Source organism: Carya illinoinensis, chromosome 11 (genome assembly GCF_018687715.1).
Source record: "Carya illinoinensis cultivar Pawnee chromosome 11, C.illinoinensisPawnee_v1, whole genome shotgun sequence".
Taxonomy (NCBI): domain Eukaryota; kingdom Viridiplantae; phylum Streptophyta; class Magnoliopsida; order Fagales; family Juglandaceae; genus Carya; species Carya illinoinensis.
The window spans coordinates 5,390,811-5,407,211 of record NC_056762.1 but is presented as its reverse complement, the minus strand read 5'-3'; the positions used below and the strand labels follow the sequence as shown (position 1 = coordinate 5,407,211).

The 16,401-nt window shown below is 39.7% G+C and overlaps 3 protein-coding genes across 4 annotated transcripts; 2 read left to right on the top strand and 1 right to left on the bottom strand.

The window, feature by feature from the left end:
• Positions 1–860: 860 nt before the first annotated feature.
• Positions 861–3,011, top strand: LOC122281774 (U-box domain-containing protein 38-like). Its single transcript, XM_043093541.1, has one exon. The coding sequence runs from the start codon at positions 1,159–1,161 to the stop codon at positions 2,782–2,784; it is 1,626 nt and encodes a 541-aa protein (XP_042949475.1). The 5' UTR covers positions 861–1,158; the 3' UTR covers positions 2,785–3,011.
• Positions 3,012–3,311: 300 nt separating this feature from the next.
• On the bottom strand, positions 3,312–10,579 carry LOC122281698 (putative amidase AmiD). 2 transcript variants are annotated; one of them, XM_043093433.1, is made up of 14 exons: positions 10,348–10,579; positions 9,226–9,327; positions 8,882–9,106; positions 8,631–8,713; positions 8,438–8,538; positions 8,030–8,153; positions 7,782–7,936; positions 7,367–7,503; positions 7,109–7,279; positions 6,729–6,953; positions 6,582–6,614; positions 6,319–6,414; positions 5,736–5,969; positions 3,312–5,423 (listed from the first exon to the last, which is right to left on the bottom strand). In XM_043093433.1, exons 1-14 carry the CDS (start codon positions 10,528–10,530, stop codon positions 5,286–5,288), a joined length of 2,007 nt encoding a protein of 668 aa, XP_042949367.1. In that variant the 5' UTR covers positions 10,531–10,579; the 3' UTR covers positions 3,312–5,285. The 2 variants fall into 2 exon arrangements, with proteins under 2 accessions (XP_042949367.1, XP_042949368.1); XM_043093434.1 differs by lacking the exons at positions 6,319–6,414; positions 6,582–6,614 and having other exon boundaries at positions 3,657–5,423; positions 10,348–10,578.
• Positions 10,580–11,988: 1,409 nt separating this feature from the next.
• On the top strand, positions 11,989–15,323 carry LOC122282142 (protein FAR1-RELATED SEQUENCE 5-like). The gene is made up of 7 exons (XM_043094100.1): positions 11,989–12,063; positions 12,144–12,278; positions 12,365–12,562; positions 12,635–13,386; positions 13,435–14,809; positions 14,890–15,204; positions 15,288–15,323. Exons 1-7 carry the CDS (start codon positions 11,989–11,991, stop codon positions 15,321–15,323), a joined length of 2,886 nt encoding a protein of 961 aa, XP_042950034.1.
• The last annotated feature ends 1,078 nt before the right edge of the window (positions 15,324–16,401 follow it).

Sequence of the window (16,401 nt, the reverse complement as noted above, 5' to 3'; positions counted from 1 at the left end):
GAGGGTCGTTATAAAGTGACTGTCATAATTGATGCTAATGTGGTGTTTTAGTTAAAGAGATCACATTTTCTATTTTTATCTAAGCCATTTGGAATGCATCCCACATTATATTCATTAAAATATTACTTCTTTAATTTTAATCTACTTTTCTAATTAATGGTCATATTTATATATTCTAATTTTAACGTTCATGCATTTTAGAGGAAATTAAAAAAGTTAGTTTAATTTAAAACCAATCCCTCTCATATTCATGAGGGAAAAACTAAAAAAGAAATATTTGTCAAAGACATATCATTGTCAATATAGTCATTTGGTTTTGCAAATAAGATGAGATCAGTTAAAATAAGAGTTAAAAATTATATAAAATATTATTAAAGTATAATTTTTTAATATTATTTTTATTTTGAGATTTGAAAAAATTAAATTATTTATTTTATTTTGTGTAAAAATTTGAAAAAATTGTAATAATTAGATAAGATGAGATGATAATAATTATGAAAACAAACTAGATTAATAAGATGGAATGGATTTATAGACTGTATTTAAACTAGATAATGCAAAAAATATTTTAAATACAGTCTACTACAACTCCACTACTCTTTTTGTATTTGGTTTTTTTTTTAATTTTTTATTTTACTTAATAATTAAAAAAGTGAATATTAATAAAGTTATATAATTTTTTACTTTTTTTTAGTAATTAAGAATGTTAAAAAAAAATACTTAAAGAAAATAAAATAAAAAATAAATAAACTTAAAATAATCTTAAATAGTAGAAGAGAATTAATAGGATAGTAATCCTATAACTACCTTAATAAAAAATTAAGAAAACTATGAAAATAGAAGAAGTAATCTAAAGATTCTAAACCCTAAAACATCAGCCACAACCGAAGTCTAATCTCTCACACTCGACAGCTCGGTCTAATCTCAATCCGATGCACTGTCCTCAAACCCAGAAAAGTCCATGCCTCGCCAAGCATCATCAACATGCATCCCCTTCGACTTCGACCCCACACGCATCGTACCCAGAATTCCTCATCCCCTCTCTCCACCAAACCCATACAGCCCCGTGTTCTTCACCCTCCAATCTCTATAATATACCTCTAATCCACAGATTTTACACTCTCTTTCGCACAATCTAAACGGGAGATCGAGCTCTAAATGGGCGGTAATGGGAAACACAGGTGGAAAATCTCATTCCATCGTTATAGCTCCAGCTCTAGCTCTAACTCTAAGATGGAGTCCAAGCAACCCAACAAGGAATTCATCTGCCCCATTTCCCGCTCCTTGATGTCCGACCCTGTCGTCGTCTCTTCCGGTCAAACCTTCGAGCGCATCTCCGTACAAGTCTGCCGGGACCTTGGGTATTCGCCCAAGCTCGAGGATGGGTCCAGACCAGATTTCACTACCGTGATATCGAATTTGGCCATCAAATCCACGATCCTCAACTGGTGCGAGAGTTCGGGTACGGATTACCCTCGCGCACCGGATTATCGCACAGTAGAGCAACTTGTCCGGTCGGAGATGGCGGCGGATAGGAATTCGGGGCCCAAGATTAGGGTTTCTGAGCGGGAGTTGTTGAGGGGTGTGGTGGATAACCCGCCGGTGATTTTCTCCCACGCGGCGACTGAGTTGGGTCACCGAGTCAACCACTTCTACTCGAGCTCGTCGGAGGAATCGGTTGTAATCGCGGGGAGTCCGGCCACTCCTTTGCCACTTACGACTCGGCCTTCTTGCTACTCGTCCTCCCCTCCTTCCTCTGAAATCGTCGAGAACGAAACCCTAACTCAAACCCTAAACCCTCACTCTCTGACTCCCGAAGAGGAACAATTTCTCGCGAAGCTGAAGAGTACCGAGGTGTTCGAACAAGAAGAAGCAGTTATTTCGCTGAGAAAGCTCACGAGGACCAGAGAAGATCTCAGGGTTCCTCTCTGTACCCCTCGGATACTCTCAGCCGTCCGAACACTTATATCATCCAAGTACGCCACCGTACAAACCAACGCCATCGCTTTGTTGGTGAATCTCTCTCTGGATAATCGCAACAAGGTGCAGATCGTAAGGTCAGGATTCGTCCCCCTTCTAATCGAAGCGTTGATGGACGGAACCAGTGAATCGCAGGAGCACGCGGCCGGTGCGCTCTTTAGCTTAGCGATAGAGGACGAGAACCAGATGGCAATCGGAGTGTTGGGGGCTTTAGCGCCTTTATTGCACTCGCTGAGGTCCGATAGCGAGCGGACTCGGAACGATTCGGCCCTGGCTCTGTACCATCTGACGCTGGTACAGAGTAACAGGGTCAAGCTCGTGAAGCTCGGATCCGTGCCGACCCTGCTGGCAATGACGAAGGACAGGAACTTAGCTAGCCGGGTGCTGTTGATATTATGCAATCTGGCGCTATGCACGGAGGGGAAGTCGGTAATGCTGGACGCGAATGCAGTGGAGTGCTTCGTGGGATTGCTGAGGAAGGGGGAGGTGGAATCGGAAGCTACACGGGAGAACTGCGTGGCGGCTTTGTGGGCACTGAGTCAGGGGAGCATGAGGTTCAGGGGGTTGGCGAAGGATGCAAGAGCGGGGGAGGTGCTGAGGGAGATAGAGGAGAGAGGGAGCGAGAGGGCGAGAGAGAAGGCGAAGAGGATATTGCAGATGATGAGAGGGAGGGAGGAGGAGGAGGAGGCGGCGACGGCGAAGCCCTGGGAGGGGGTTTTAGACTCCAGTAGTGGAGTTAGTCGGAATCGCTATAGAGTTGGCGGCGGGAGGAACATGAACGGTCCAAATTCAACGACCTTTTGATATTGGTTTCAAGAAAAAAGGGAACAGACAGAGACTGTTTTGTTTTTCTTAAATGTTGGTGGTGTAATTATCGGTTGGAAACGTTGATGTAGTTTTGATGGGTTATATGGGATTTTGAGATATTTGTTAATTAATATTGTTATTTGTAAGTGGTTTTTGTCTTTTGATTGTGAATGTGTACATTTTAGCGAAAATGGACTGAAAATATACGCGAGATGATTTTGATTTGCTCGGCTTTTCTTATTTTTGTTCACACGCCAATGCCATGCCTATGCTTAGTGAATGATCCCATCTTCGTTTGCCTTTTCTTTCAGGAAAAATATAGTTACAAGTATAATTATGCACAAATCTATATATTAATATAATGTAATTAGTTAAAAAGTAAATTTTATTAAAAATAATATTAATTTAAATTTTAAGTATAAATTAATCAATATTAATACACAGATTAATACGGGATTGTGTTTTTTTTTTTTATGGGAATATGCTTCATAGCATTCATTCATAAATGAAGTTACCACTGTGACTTATCAGTACAGGAGAACCTGACTATAAATCAACTAACGCAACAGCTCAGGAGCTTTCCCGCCAACAAATTTTTTTGTGACGGACATTGTCTAAACTTCTACACCCTCTCTCTTGACAACTGCCAAAAGAGAAAGCGCTCTGTCAAAACAGAGCTAAAACAACCTTTCTTCCGAAGAAGAGAGGTACAACCACACTCTCTCCTCCCAAGGAGGAAGAGTACCAACACCTACCTTCCTCCAAAAGAGGAGTAGGACAAACACCCACCTTCCTCCAAAAGAGGAGCGAGACTCTACTGCTATGGACATCAAGTCCAATAGCCTACATATTTTATTTTAACAATAAACTAAAAAACAACAGTCCTGCAAATACATAAAAAACAAACACAAAAAACATATTGGCTGTCAAAAACAGTGGCCCAGTCGAAACCAAAAAAGGCCCAGCCCATACAAATGGAACTCCCCTCTTAGGGCTTCATCGTAAACTTTGAGCCGCCGCCGCCTTCTTCTTCCTTTTTTCCTCTCGCGTCTTCTTTCCTCGCCATTGCACAATAAAGGCCATCCCTTCCAGTCGACGTGCATGCTCGTTTGACCATTGTGCAGGTGGCTTGTCTTGTTTTGGTAGCCCCTCGGTTTGACTCCACCAATCTGCTCTGCATGCGACTCGTATACGTGAGCTAGCCTCTCCGTTTTCTGCAACCCAGTCCGCTGCAACCCAGTCTGCACCCCACTATCTCCTGCTCCTCTACTTCTGCTGCAACCTAGAACTTTGCATCACCGAAGCAGCCAGTACCCCAGCTCGGTTATCTCTGTTTTCCTAGCTGAAAACAGAGCCCCTTCAGCTCTGAAGTTTGGTTCCGCGGACTGAGTCCGAGATCTGTTTCGCTCCTCAACCAGCCGACTACATCGCCTACCTTCGTGCACTATATCCCCGTGAGGTCGCCCAAGGCTCGTGACGGCTTGTGATGCACGAGGGACTGCTCAGGACGAACACAGCTCCATGAGAACAGAGCTGGTTTCCGAAGCAGAGATGGATCCTTGAGCCCTTAAGCCACCAAAACAACCTCCAAAAGCCTTATTTTAAGAACCTAACCACACACAACCTACAAAAGAAAACAAAAAGAAAATAATCAAGGGAGGGAGGGAGGGAGGAGCCGAGGCTCCCGCCTCCCTCTTCGGAGGTTTTTGTTTTTGTTCTCTAGAGAGATGGGGGAGTTTCTCTCACTATCAGTTGTTGTTTACGGGAATTTTCAGGGGTTGTGTTTATATATAGCAAACTATTTCTTCCATCTCCACTTTTTTTTTTCATGCGAGATTTTTACCCGTTGGGGCTTAACGCTCTGGACAACTACTCTCTGTCTGTGTGACCCCTCGAATGTGCCAAAAAGTAACACATATTGTTGTTTTCCTGATGACTTTTGTTCTGGTTATATTCACTTCTTGTCTTTTTATGCAAATTATTGTGTTTCGTACGTTGAGTTCTACACGTTTGGTGCAGCTCTTGTGAACCTGTAAAATGAATCCATCTCTCTACTGCCAGATTCAATAAAATTTGAGAAATGTTGCTTTTATCATCCCTAGACTGTGCCTTTGATGTCTTATACAAAATGTACATGAGTACCTGTGATCGAGATGACGTCGTAAGGTAACATTGCTCTAAAGTTGAGCAAGCTTAACTTGGGTATATTGACCACCTTGTCCTTGTTAATTACCTCGATAATCTTGTTGCCCTTTATATATGATTATGGCCAATGGCCATACAACACCTTGTCCTTGTTAATTACTTCCATAATCTTGTGGTCCCTTTATATATAATTATGGCCAATGGCCATACAAATAAACAATCCGGTGCGCACACCTTATCACTTTCCAATATGGTACCCCTTTTGGAAAACAGACTGGATCTACCACCACACCAATGGCGAGGCTCCTATCAGAAACATCATCATAAGTACTGGAGTAGCAGGTGAGATGCCTTCAATGATGCAATAGCCTGGTGGGGTAGATAACCGTGGGTGGGTTTGGAATTGAGTCGTTGGGGCCAAGATCATCAATAGGCGGGCATTGTTTATGGTGATCAGTTGCTGATTGGTATGCCATTGCCAGAGCTAGAGCCTGCAAGGTCATCAAAACATCGATCAGCTTGGTTCTAGGCCGTTGTTCATAATTATGAAAACCACTACCTACGAATTAGATCAAACATCCCTGCTTCTAGGAATTAATAGTTGACTTGTTGCTAAGTTCATCAGATATGGCCAGATATAAAAAGCATTCTATGAGAGCAGTCGATCTAGTGGTCCCGGGGAAAGAATCGTTCCTCAAATATACTGAAGGGCTTACCAGAAATTGAAGATCTGGAACCCAAGAAACTGTCCACAATTATGGATCAATCATTAAAGGAGAAAAACAATTATGGATCGTGCTTACAATATGGTCACGATGAGGAGGTGCATAGATGCCGGTGGTCACAGTGGTTCTTCGTCGGCTGCCACCATGAGGTGGATTTGATATATTGGTAAATCCAGTAGGAACAACAATTACAGGCATACCCACGAGATTTCCCATGCAAACTTTCTCCCAGTCAGTTGCATTGCCAATGAATGCATCAACTTCAAAACTTTCTTTCACTTCCCGGGTTAACTTTCCCCGTGCTCTTTGTGCCTGCGGACAAATATTGAAAGCATGAAACTTAAAATAGCGAAAATGAGTCCAGTTCTAGTATATACTGCATGCTTAGATCAAGCAAAATCTATCTGGCTTTGATAAACTGATAACTGATAATTCCCCCAACTCTAATGCATTGCGATTCAACCTTATTATACTAAAAGCTGAACACTTGCAAAGACCGATGAGCTACTCTTCCCTCAACATCTCAAGGGCAACATCTTGAGAACCTCAGTAAGTTAAAGGTCAGTAGTTCAAATGGACATGCGTTCTAAATATGTCCATGACAGCCCTGCAGGAAGATTGAAGACCTATAACATATCGTGCAGTGGTTGATCACACTCACATTTAAAGAGCTCAAACACAACCATAATCTCCTGCCATCAGATGCAATTGTATAAAGCCACTGATGATGCCTACTGGTAGGTTGGTTGCCTGGAACCTGATGATTATTTGCCAGGAAGTTGACCAACAACTTCTGATAGAAAATCTTACATCAAAAGGAAACTACTGAAACATGGAAGGATATTTAAAATTTGAGATTCGTAGATGAGGTGATTCAGTTTGTTGGATTAAAGACTACAAATCCTCTGCAATTAGATAGGCAACCTGCAAAGCTCCCTGAACTACTATGGTAGAGAGCTGAAATGTATTGTTGAACTACTGATTAGCATAAGAACTAAAGAACATAAAACTCATTCAATTACTACAGCCATATCAAAACTATAATCTCCAATTCTTCTAAATAGTACGGACCTGGATGAAATCTACTGCTGGAATCATGCGCGCACGCTGTAGCTCAGTAGGCCATTGATCATGAGATTCATAATCATCATCCTGCCCCGAGCGCTGCCACTCATCAAAATGAGCCAGCATATCAACATCCATTGTAAAATTCAGGATCCCTTGGACAGACTCAACCGTATAATTCAGTTTAAAGGGAATCATATTAACACCCTTTGTTGCAAGAATGTGAACAACCTGGTATCCATATCAAGAAAATTCATTATAGCAATCCTTTGAAGAGTCTTTTTTTAATTTTTTTCCTATGAAAAAACAGTGCAATAGCATACATAAGTATTGTCAGTATCATGTGGTGTCAACCCTCAAACGGTAAAACAATCAGGACTACTAACCTCCTCCTCAGCATCGTCAAGATATCCCACTGTGAGCTTTGTGATGTCAACCAAGAATGGGTCATCGAGGGGACTGTCTCTTGATGAGGGATCATCTGGATCCCTACCCCGAATAGCATCCAGAATAACAGTACAATCTGTGGCACTTCTACAAAATGGGCCAAGCTTGTCCTGGTAAACAGATGATACATAAATTTAATCCATAACTGCAGCCCTGCCAAGAAAAAAAAAGATCCAAAAAGCAGATTGAGGTAGTACCAAACTTTCAGATATGCTCATTACACCAGTTCGGCCAACAGTGCCAAATGTTGGGCGCAATGCCGTCACACCACAACGAGCAGCAGGATAAGTGATAGAGCCAGCTGTTTCAGAACCAATTGCAAATGGAACCATACCTGTGATGAAACAAGTAAATTTTCAGTTCAAGCAATGCTAACTTCAACTTCCCTTTTTTCCCCTCCTTTAAAAAAAATCTATGACAAGGGTTCAAGCAAATAGTAATGAGGAAAACACTGGCATAGAAGTGAAAGTTTCCTATACATATACACAAACCACTTGTACCGATGAAAAGCACCATATGGAGTTGTTGAGCCAAGTGGACCCCAAAAAGAAAATTCGTTGGAAAAAAATAAAAGAAATGGAAAATGTTGCCAAGCTCAAAGTTTGAAAATACCAGCTGAGGTGCATGCAGCAGGACCAGCTGATGAACCCGTTGAAAACTCCTCAATGTTCCATGGGTTCCTTGTCCTACCGCCATACCAGATGTCATCATATGCTAGAGATCCAGAAACAAGCTTTGCAACAAGAACTGCCCCAGCAGCCTTCAACCTATATTGAGCATAGTCACCAGCTTAGCAAGCAAAATACCATTTATGACATACTTCTCGGTTACAAATTCAGAGACTCAAACATGCTTTACACCTCTTGTATACCCAAGCTTCAATGTCAAGAACTTGATCTTTGAAAGTTTTTGAACCCCATGTTGTTTTATATTTGGGCACTGAAATTATATCCTTCAATCCATAAGGAATTCCATGGAGAGGGCCTACGAGAACACCCCAACATTTTTAACATAGGAACATCTTACCAAATATAAAAATAGAAACAAAAAACAATAGATCCATGAAAGATCCTGCCTTCTCTGCAATATCACAAGCAGCATCTATGGTTATTGCATTTTGGTCTAAAAGTAACTAGAAAAGAGGCACTGCATTGTGCCTCCACATTTATATTTAGAATTATCCAATGAAATTACTCCAAAATTTTAAAACACTGGGATTTTTTACTGCTACTCTGGAGAATTATCGTACTAATTGAAAAGAGATGTACCCAGATACATCCCTTGGGCAAGCAAAGCATCAGCTTCCCTTGCTTGCTTATAAGCAAGTTCTTCAGTATAGGAGACCACGGCTTCAAGAACATGATAGTACCTGTTGTTATTTTTCACAATGCATATCAGACAGTTTTTAAATGGTTGATGAAAAACGTATTTTATTGGGGCGTTTTTTCTGCTCACTACTACCTTTTCAACCTCCGCAAAAAAATATTAGTAAGCTCCTCTGAAGTAATTTGTTTTGTTTTAATCAGGTCCCCTAATTCAAGAACCTAATGACCGGTACAAACAAAGAATTATAAATGAGTCAAGCTGAACTGATGAAGGAACAGGATGAGAGACGAAGGAAACTAAGGAGAGAGAGAGAGAGAGAGAGAGAGAGAGAGAGAGAGAGAGAGAGAGAGAGAGAGAGAGAGAGGCACCACAGTGAACAGACTTACACTCATGAAGGCAATATCTTCTTCACTTTCTGGTCTCTTAGTGCCAGAAACAGATGGATAACTAAACCTTTTGTCTATGCTTTGTGGTTTTTCGCTGCCCCACTCGGGATTGAACACCAAATAAGATGGATTATTCAGTCCTCCATTAACAGAAGCAACTAATTTCCGATTGGCTCTGATTATAGGGATATTAAACTCTTTGGCACCCTTGGCAACCTCTCGAATCTAAATAGATAGAAACATTGCATAATTTTCTGAGGGCTAACTAATACCCTCACAACATGGAATGATGAAATATATAATGCAACGACAAAACAATTGAATTTCAAGTTATACGAGGTCACCTTTTCACCGTTGAAGAAGTTGGCATCAAATAAATCAAATGCACATCTAAGGGATGCAACTTCACTAATCTTCTCCGAACTTTTGCTGTTGTTCTTACTGTCCTGATCATAAAACACAAGATAAACGCCCAGAAACGTGATAAAATAGAGAAGCTGTACTTTGTATAAGCATTCAGTACGTATTACGTGATATTAAAGCTATCTGAATGAACCTGAACTTTCTGACACAACATTTTCCATAATTTTTTTTTAGGTTTTCACCTGTTTTACATATGTTTAGGGCGCAAAAATACATATTTTATATATATATAAAAAAAAAAAAAAAACTGAAAGGGCAGAAAAATCTAGAGATGGTATCATGAATTCCCATCTCCACAGTAAGTTATAAGTTCTAAATTATAGTGACACATCTTTGAAAATCAAAGTCCTTTCAGGACATTATTTAGAGATATATCGTCTTCATAAAGTAGAAAGAGCAAGAAGATGTCGTGAAGGAAGACGTAGGATTCAACAATTCCTACTGAAAAATCGTTTATTTGTTAAAATGTTGGGGGGAAAAAAAAAATCAATCATGTTTCTCAGTTATGAGATCGACCTGTTTTCCCTTTCTCCAACCTTTTCTTTTTTGGCAAACAATTTTCGGGGCCTTTGATAAAGTTAAAACTTATTGGACCTCATTTTTCAAATGAAGTCTTTTAAGTGAAGAGTAACTTTTATTCATTCAATAGTCATTTCTTTCTTCCTACATTTCCTCTGTTTACACACAAAACGGAAGTTTCTGCACAAAATACACATGGATGGCATGTAAAGTACAGATTTTACATACAAAATTATAAGAAAAGGGCAAGCATACTAGTTGTAATACTGAACTCTATAGAACCATAAAAAGAATATGGCCACTGGAATTAAAACGAAATCCATCTCAAATTTCAGAGGGCAACAAGCGTAGAAAACTAGAAATCAAGAACACATTTGCATGCCGATGAGAGAGAGAGAACGTTGACTTTTGGTATCTTGTGTCAACGATTTCCTCATGAATACGCAATTAGCAAAAATTAGTGCAGATTGATGGTAGAGATAGAGAGGGGGCCGGTCGGTGACTCGGTGGGAAGGGAGAGTTACCATATTTGTGAAAGTTGGTGAAAAGGCGAGGCAAGGGGGGTCCTGGCCCTGGGGCAGAGAATGAGATGGATTGACAGCACGGCAAGAGATTACAATCGAGAAGAACAGCAACAGAATGCAGAGGACGTTGGAGCAAAGTGTCGAGCCGAGTGGTCTTGGATGAGGATACCTGCCCGGCGACATGGCTTTGCGTCTCGTTCAAACTCGTGTCCTCTGCTCTGAAGTGAGTACCTTCCTTGCTTAAGTACCCATGCGCATGAAGACACATTTTACAGTGGCGCGAAATGTCCACTTTACCCTTATTTGACCTTTTCAAGCTTTTTGTTTTTAATTATTTTTTTTAAAAATTTAAATTATTTATTTATTTATTATTATTATTATTATTTTTTTTTTATCATTTTCAAGCCTATTGCTTACAAGTAATTTATACAAAATGTAATTTTTAAAGATTTATACCAGATTTATACGCTTAAATCTTATAAATTATTTTTAAAAGAGATGTGCTAGGTACAGTCCGTGAATGCAGTCCCCGTGCACTCCTCATTTTGTCGTTTTGTCCATATCAGCTTAACCGAATGACCAAATTAACCTCCCTCCAAATAAATGATTTCTGTGTTAAACGAAGAACTAAGAAGAGAAATTCAAAACTGAAAGTTTTTGCCGCTGTCATCGACTTCGCTCGAGCTAAATATTTTTGTCATCTCCACCAACTGGGTCGGGCTCATCTTCTCCACCACCGGCACAGTGTTTTTCTCAACTCCACCAACACCCAGCCGGTAACTTCGAGAAAAAGACCTCTGCCCCCCCAGCGAACGGAAGATCTATCTGCATTGAGTTGCTGTAAATCATCTGCTACACCACCACGACAATCTTAGGTAGTTGTTCCCTGGTCTCACTCTTTATTAATAATTTTTTTATTTAATTTTTTTTTTTTTTTTTACAATGGTGGAAATCCAGACCATTCACACACCATCCCCCATTTACCTGTTTTCAGTTTCGTGTTTACGAGGCCTACCATCTCCTTCAGAAACGTGAACGACATCGAGAACCTCTAGTAGTTGCAGGTATATATGTTTATTTGATCTAGTCTAGAATAATCCCCATATGTTTGATAATTATTTGATCAGTAATGAGGGATTATTAAAAGAAAAAATGAGACGCAGAGAAGATGTTTGAATAAACACCTCAGTGATCATTTCCATTGCCATCGGTGCTGCATGGTCTGGGTCAAAAGGTTTAGAAGACAAATACTGAACCACTTTCTCTCTTTTCTCAATAAAGAAAAAGACACAAAACCTCTATATGCACTTTCGTTTCCTTTAGAAATATTATGAGAGAATAGTATGAGTGAAATAAGAAAAAATTCGGTGCCAAGGCAGCTTGTAGGAGCTCCAAACAAGACTCCTTAATGCAGGGCTATTAATAATCTAATTTTTTTTTTTTTAATGCCATGAGCTTGTTTTTCACTTTTTCCCACTGTACAAGCCGAGATATTAATCATTCCATGTTATAGTTGGTCTAGAGGTGAATTTTTCAATCACTATACATGATTAAAGAAGTGTAAGGATTGTCAAATTAATTTCTGATCTTGAATTAGCTGAATGTTTACATAGAGGTAGGTCCATTTTGGTGGATAAGTCGATGGAGAAAGGGGAAGAAAACACAAGGCCTACCAGCAGTGCTACAAGGCCTACCAATACTACTGCATTCACTCAAGTATGCTTTTCCCATCCAAAAGCCATGTTATTTGTGTGATTTATAATTTGGTAGTAAATAATTATTCGATTTTATTTCAGGAAATACCAAGGCCATTTTACCCAGATTGGTCGGCATATGGTTACATGCATGGTTACCATGGGATGATGCTGCCTACATATTTCCCACCGTTTGCTCCTCGTCCAAATGCCGATCCTTATCCGTGGCGAAATGAGGTGATAAACTTTATGATCAGAAAGTTTATATGTTTAAATCCACTTTGTAAAAGGCTAAATTTTTTATTTTTAATTGTAAATTGCAGCAGCCAACGGAAGTACCGTTTAGACCACCAATTCCCTACCCTTATGCTCCTCCAATTCTTTATCCGGGATGTTCAAGTAATCCTAAGGATATGACAGAACCCATCATCTCGTCTACTAGGCGATCATTATTTTCTTCTGAAAGCAGTACTTGTCAAGATAGCTCAAATGTGAGAGACGAGTTCATTGAACAACAACAGGTATAAAATTATTTGAACTATTATTAAATATTAGTTCTTTTGAGTATTGTTATGTGTTATGGTATAATCCAGGAGGCTGATAATTCTATGGAAGAGGAAGTACCATCGATGGTTGAGGAAGTACCGGTTGAAGAAGTACCATCAAGCAGTCATGGAAATGATGATGATAGTGTTATAGAGCCAAAGCCGGGGATGTCATTTGAAAATGAGCATGAGCTTATAGACTACTATAAGCAATATGGAAAACAGACTGGGTTTGGCGTAATGACCCAGAGAAGTAAAAGGGAAGACGATGGGAGTGTTAGATATTTAACACTTGGTTGTGCTCGTGGTGGTAAGGCAAGGAATCGTACTGCCAATGTTTCAAAACCACGCCCGACAACGAAGACGGATTGTAAGGCAAAGGTTAATGCAATTTTGCTTGATGGGGTGTTGCGTATAACTACAGTTGAGAATGCACACAACCACGGGTTAAGTCCACGAAAGGCGAGGTTCTTTAGATGTAATCGAGCTATTGACGATTCTGTAAAGAGACAACTAGATATCAACGACAAGGCAGGCATCAGTATGGCTAAAAGTTTCAACTCATTGGTTGTCGAGGCAGGTGGATACGATAATCTTCCATTTGTTGAGAAGGATGCGAGGAATTATATTGACAAGGCCCGACACCTTAGGCTTGGTAAAGGAGGTGCTTATGCACTTCGTGAGTATTTTGAGAGAATGCAGTATAAGAATGATGGGTTTTATTCCTCGATGGATTTAGATGATGATGGAAGATTGAAGAATGTATTTTGGGCTGATGCACGTAGTAGAGCAGCATATGGGTATTTTGGGGATGTTGTGACATTTGATACAACATACCTAACAAATAGATATGGCATGCCATTCGCTCCTTTTGTCGGTGTTAACCATCATGGACAATCAATTCTTTTTGGAGCTGGTTTGATTTCAAGCGAAGATACTGATACATTCGTTTGGTTATTTGAGACTTGGTTGAAATGTATGGATGGGAAGGCTCCGAACGCTATTATCATGGACCAAGACAGGGCTATGAAAAATGCCATAGCAATAGTCTTTCCGAAAACTCGACACCGGTATTGTTTATGGCACATAATGCGAAAACTACCAGAGAAATTGGGTTCCCATTCTAAATATAATGATGGTTTGAAGTATACATTGCAGAAATGTGTATATGATTGCCAAAATTCTGATGAGTTTGAGAAGTCGTGGGAGGCGATGGTTGATGCGTACAATTTGCACGAGAATGCATGGCTTCAAAGTCTATATAGTGAGAGAATGCATTGGATTCCTGTATATCTAAAAGATACATTTTGGGCTGGAATGAGCACAACTCAGAGGAGTGAAAGCATAAATGCATTTTTTGATGGTTTTGTGCATTCGGGGACCACGTTAAAAGAGTTTGTTGATCAATTTGACAATGCACTGAGGAAGAGAGGAGAGGCAGAGATGGCAGCGGACTTCCACTCTTTCAACTGCAATATCCCATGTATAACCCATTTACCTGTGGAGAAGCAATTTCAAGATTTGTATACTAATTCAAAATTTAAGGAGGTACAGTTTGAAGTAATAGGGATTATTTATGCTTATTGTATTCTTATCAAGACAGAAGGGGCGATTTCGACATATGAAGTTAATGACCAGTTGCAAGTTGAAGGGTCCGTTAAAAGAGTTACATATATGGCATACTTTAATGAAGAGGAGTGTGAAGCAAAGTGTATGTGTGGACTATTTCAGATGAGAGGCATTTTATGTAGGCACATTCTTGCTATTTTCTCAGTAAAGGATGTCCGGTCGGTGCCTTCAAAGTACATTATGGACAGGTGGAGGAAGGACATTAAGCGTAGATATGCTCTCATTCGAAGCAGTTATGATGATTTGAGTTGTAAACCATCTGCTATAAGGTATGCTAATTTGGTTAAGTTATGCCTCGAAGTCGCCACAAATGCTTGCGGGGATGATGATAATTCAATGGATATGACACATAAGTTGAAGACAATGAATTCGATTTACACAAAAAGCAAGACACCAAATTTACTTGCGGATACTACTACTGAGGTTGAGGATATTGAAATGGGAAGTTCGAAAAAAGTATTAAGTCCTCGCATTGTTAGAGGTAAAGGGAGGCCTCCATCGAAGAGGAAGGCACCGGCAATAGAGAAGGTTATCAAAAAGCCACAACCTAAACGTAAACAATCTGAAACCGGTGCTAAGAAGAAGAGGAAAAATGTATATAATTTCTTTGACAATTCTTATACACTGTTGTTAATTAAATCTACATTGCATAATTATGTATGGTTGAATTGTAGGCAAGTAAACTTCCGGATGAGGTCTTGAGTGGCGCTGCAGCCACAGATGAGGTCTTGAACATGAATGGCAGCACAGATGTGGTGATGAATATGAGTGGTGTCGCGGAAACCACAGATGAGGTCTTGAACATGAGTGGCATCGTAGGAACCACAGTTGAGGTCTTGAACATGAGTGGCATCGCAGGAACCACAGTTGAGGTACTGAACATTAGTGGCATTGCGGGAACCACAGATGAGGTCCTCAACATGAGCGGCGTTGCAGCAACAGCAGATGATGTCTTACTTCTTGGCACACAACAAAGTGTCCTTACAAATGTATGCAGTATTGAATATATATTGTTTACCTGACTTTGAAGAGTTTTATTTCTAATTTTTATGTATATTTTATTTGGTTACAGGTGGATCTTCAACATCATACATCTATTGACAATTGATGGTTGCATTGGCATTTTATCCGGTATTTTGTTGAGGATATTGTGGTTGCTGATGGCATTGTGGTCGGGATGAGTGGAGGAGTGGTCGTTGTTTGTATTTAATACTTATTAGTATTTGTAATTTTTTGTAATTCAAAATCCATGGTCGGGATGAGTGGAGGAGTGGTTGTTGTTTGTATTTGATACTTATTAGTATTTGTAATTTTTTGTGGTCCCAGATCCATGGTCGGCATGAGTGTTTGTGTATTTGATGATGAATTTATAAAGTACACAGAACCTTGTACTTGTTTTGATGGTTTAATGAAGAAGGACTGGAAAATACGAAGGAACAAAGTTGCTGGAAAATACGTTATATTCAAGGGATCATAAGTCTGGTACAGCTGGAAAAATAAAATGCATATTACAAAGTTGATAAGACTGCATCATATTGCAGAATGTTTACAAGTCACCAGTCTAGCTAAACTGGAACACTAACAAACTTAACAACATACAAAATGTCCCTAACAAATTTAATCTTCTATTGATCTTGATCGTAGCAAAATACATGAGATTAGTATAGAAAGTCCCCAATACACACATAGTAGCATGCGTGCATGATTAATCTCTATCATTTGACTTTGAAGCTCTTCCCGTTCATTAAGAAGATCCAACACTTTTTTTTGGATGTCCTCCTTTACTTTTTGGATCTCTTCCTTTGTTGTATGGATCTCTTCATTCGCTTTATGGATCTCTGCTAAAGCATGTTGGACTTCATTCTCTCTCCTAGTGACTTCAATCTCTCTGTTTTCGAGTTCATCATCTTTTTGTTGGAATTCTGTTTTAGGGCGGGCAAGTGGACTTCCATTCCCTTCTACAAAATCTGCCCATATAAAGTAGTTGCAGTATGGCTTTCCCTGCAACAATCAATAGTTGTAAAAATCAGCCATTGAAAATGCTAGGAATTAAAAAGCATACAAAAGTTGTAAGTGATGACCTCCTTGTTGTAGTTTGGACAAGTCAAAAAAGGTCTTCTTGGATTTTTAGAAGTGTTGGAGACTTTGAGACGTGCAGTTGATCCACATAAACATATTGGAGCATT

Coding starts and splice junctions, on each gene's coding strand:
- LOC122281774 (XM_043093541.1), top strand. CDS start 1,159: ATGGGCGGTAATGGGAAACACAGGTGGAAAATCTCATTCCATCGTTAT.
- LOC122281698 (XM_043093433.1), bottom strand. CDS start 10,530: ATGTCGCCGGGCAGGTATCCTCATCCAAGACCACTCGGCTCGACACTT. Junction 8,539..8,630: donor TTTTTGCGGAGGTTGAAAAG/GTAGTAGTGAGC, acceptor AAATAACAACAG/GTACTATCATGTTCTTGAAG. Junction 8,154..8,437: donor TGCCCAAGGGATGTATCTGG/GTACATCTCTTT, acceptor GTGTTCTCGTAG/GCCCTCTCCATGGAATTCCT.
- LOC122282142 (XM_043094100.1), top strand. CDS start 11,989: ATGGAGAAAGGGGAAGAAAACACAAGGCCTACCAGCAGTGCTACAAGG. Junction 12,064..12,143: donor ATACTACTGCATTCACTCAA/GTATGCTTTTCC, acceptor ATTTTATTTCAG/GAAATACCAAGGCCATTTTA. Junction 13,387..13,434: donor CGTAGTAGAGCAGCATATGG/GTATTTTGGGGA, acceptor CCTAACAAATAG/ATATGGCATGCCATTCGCTC.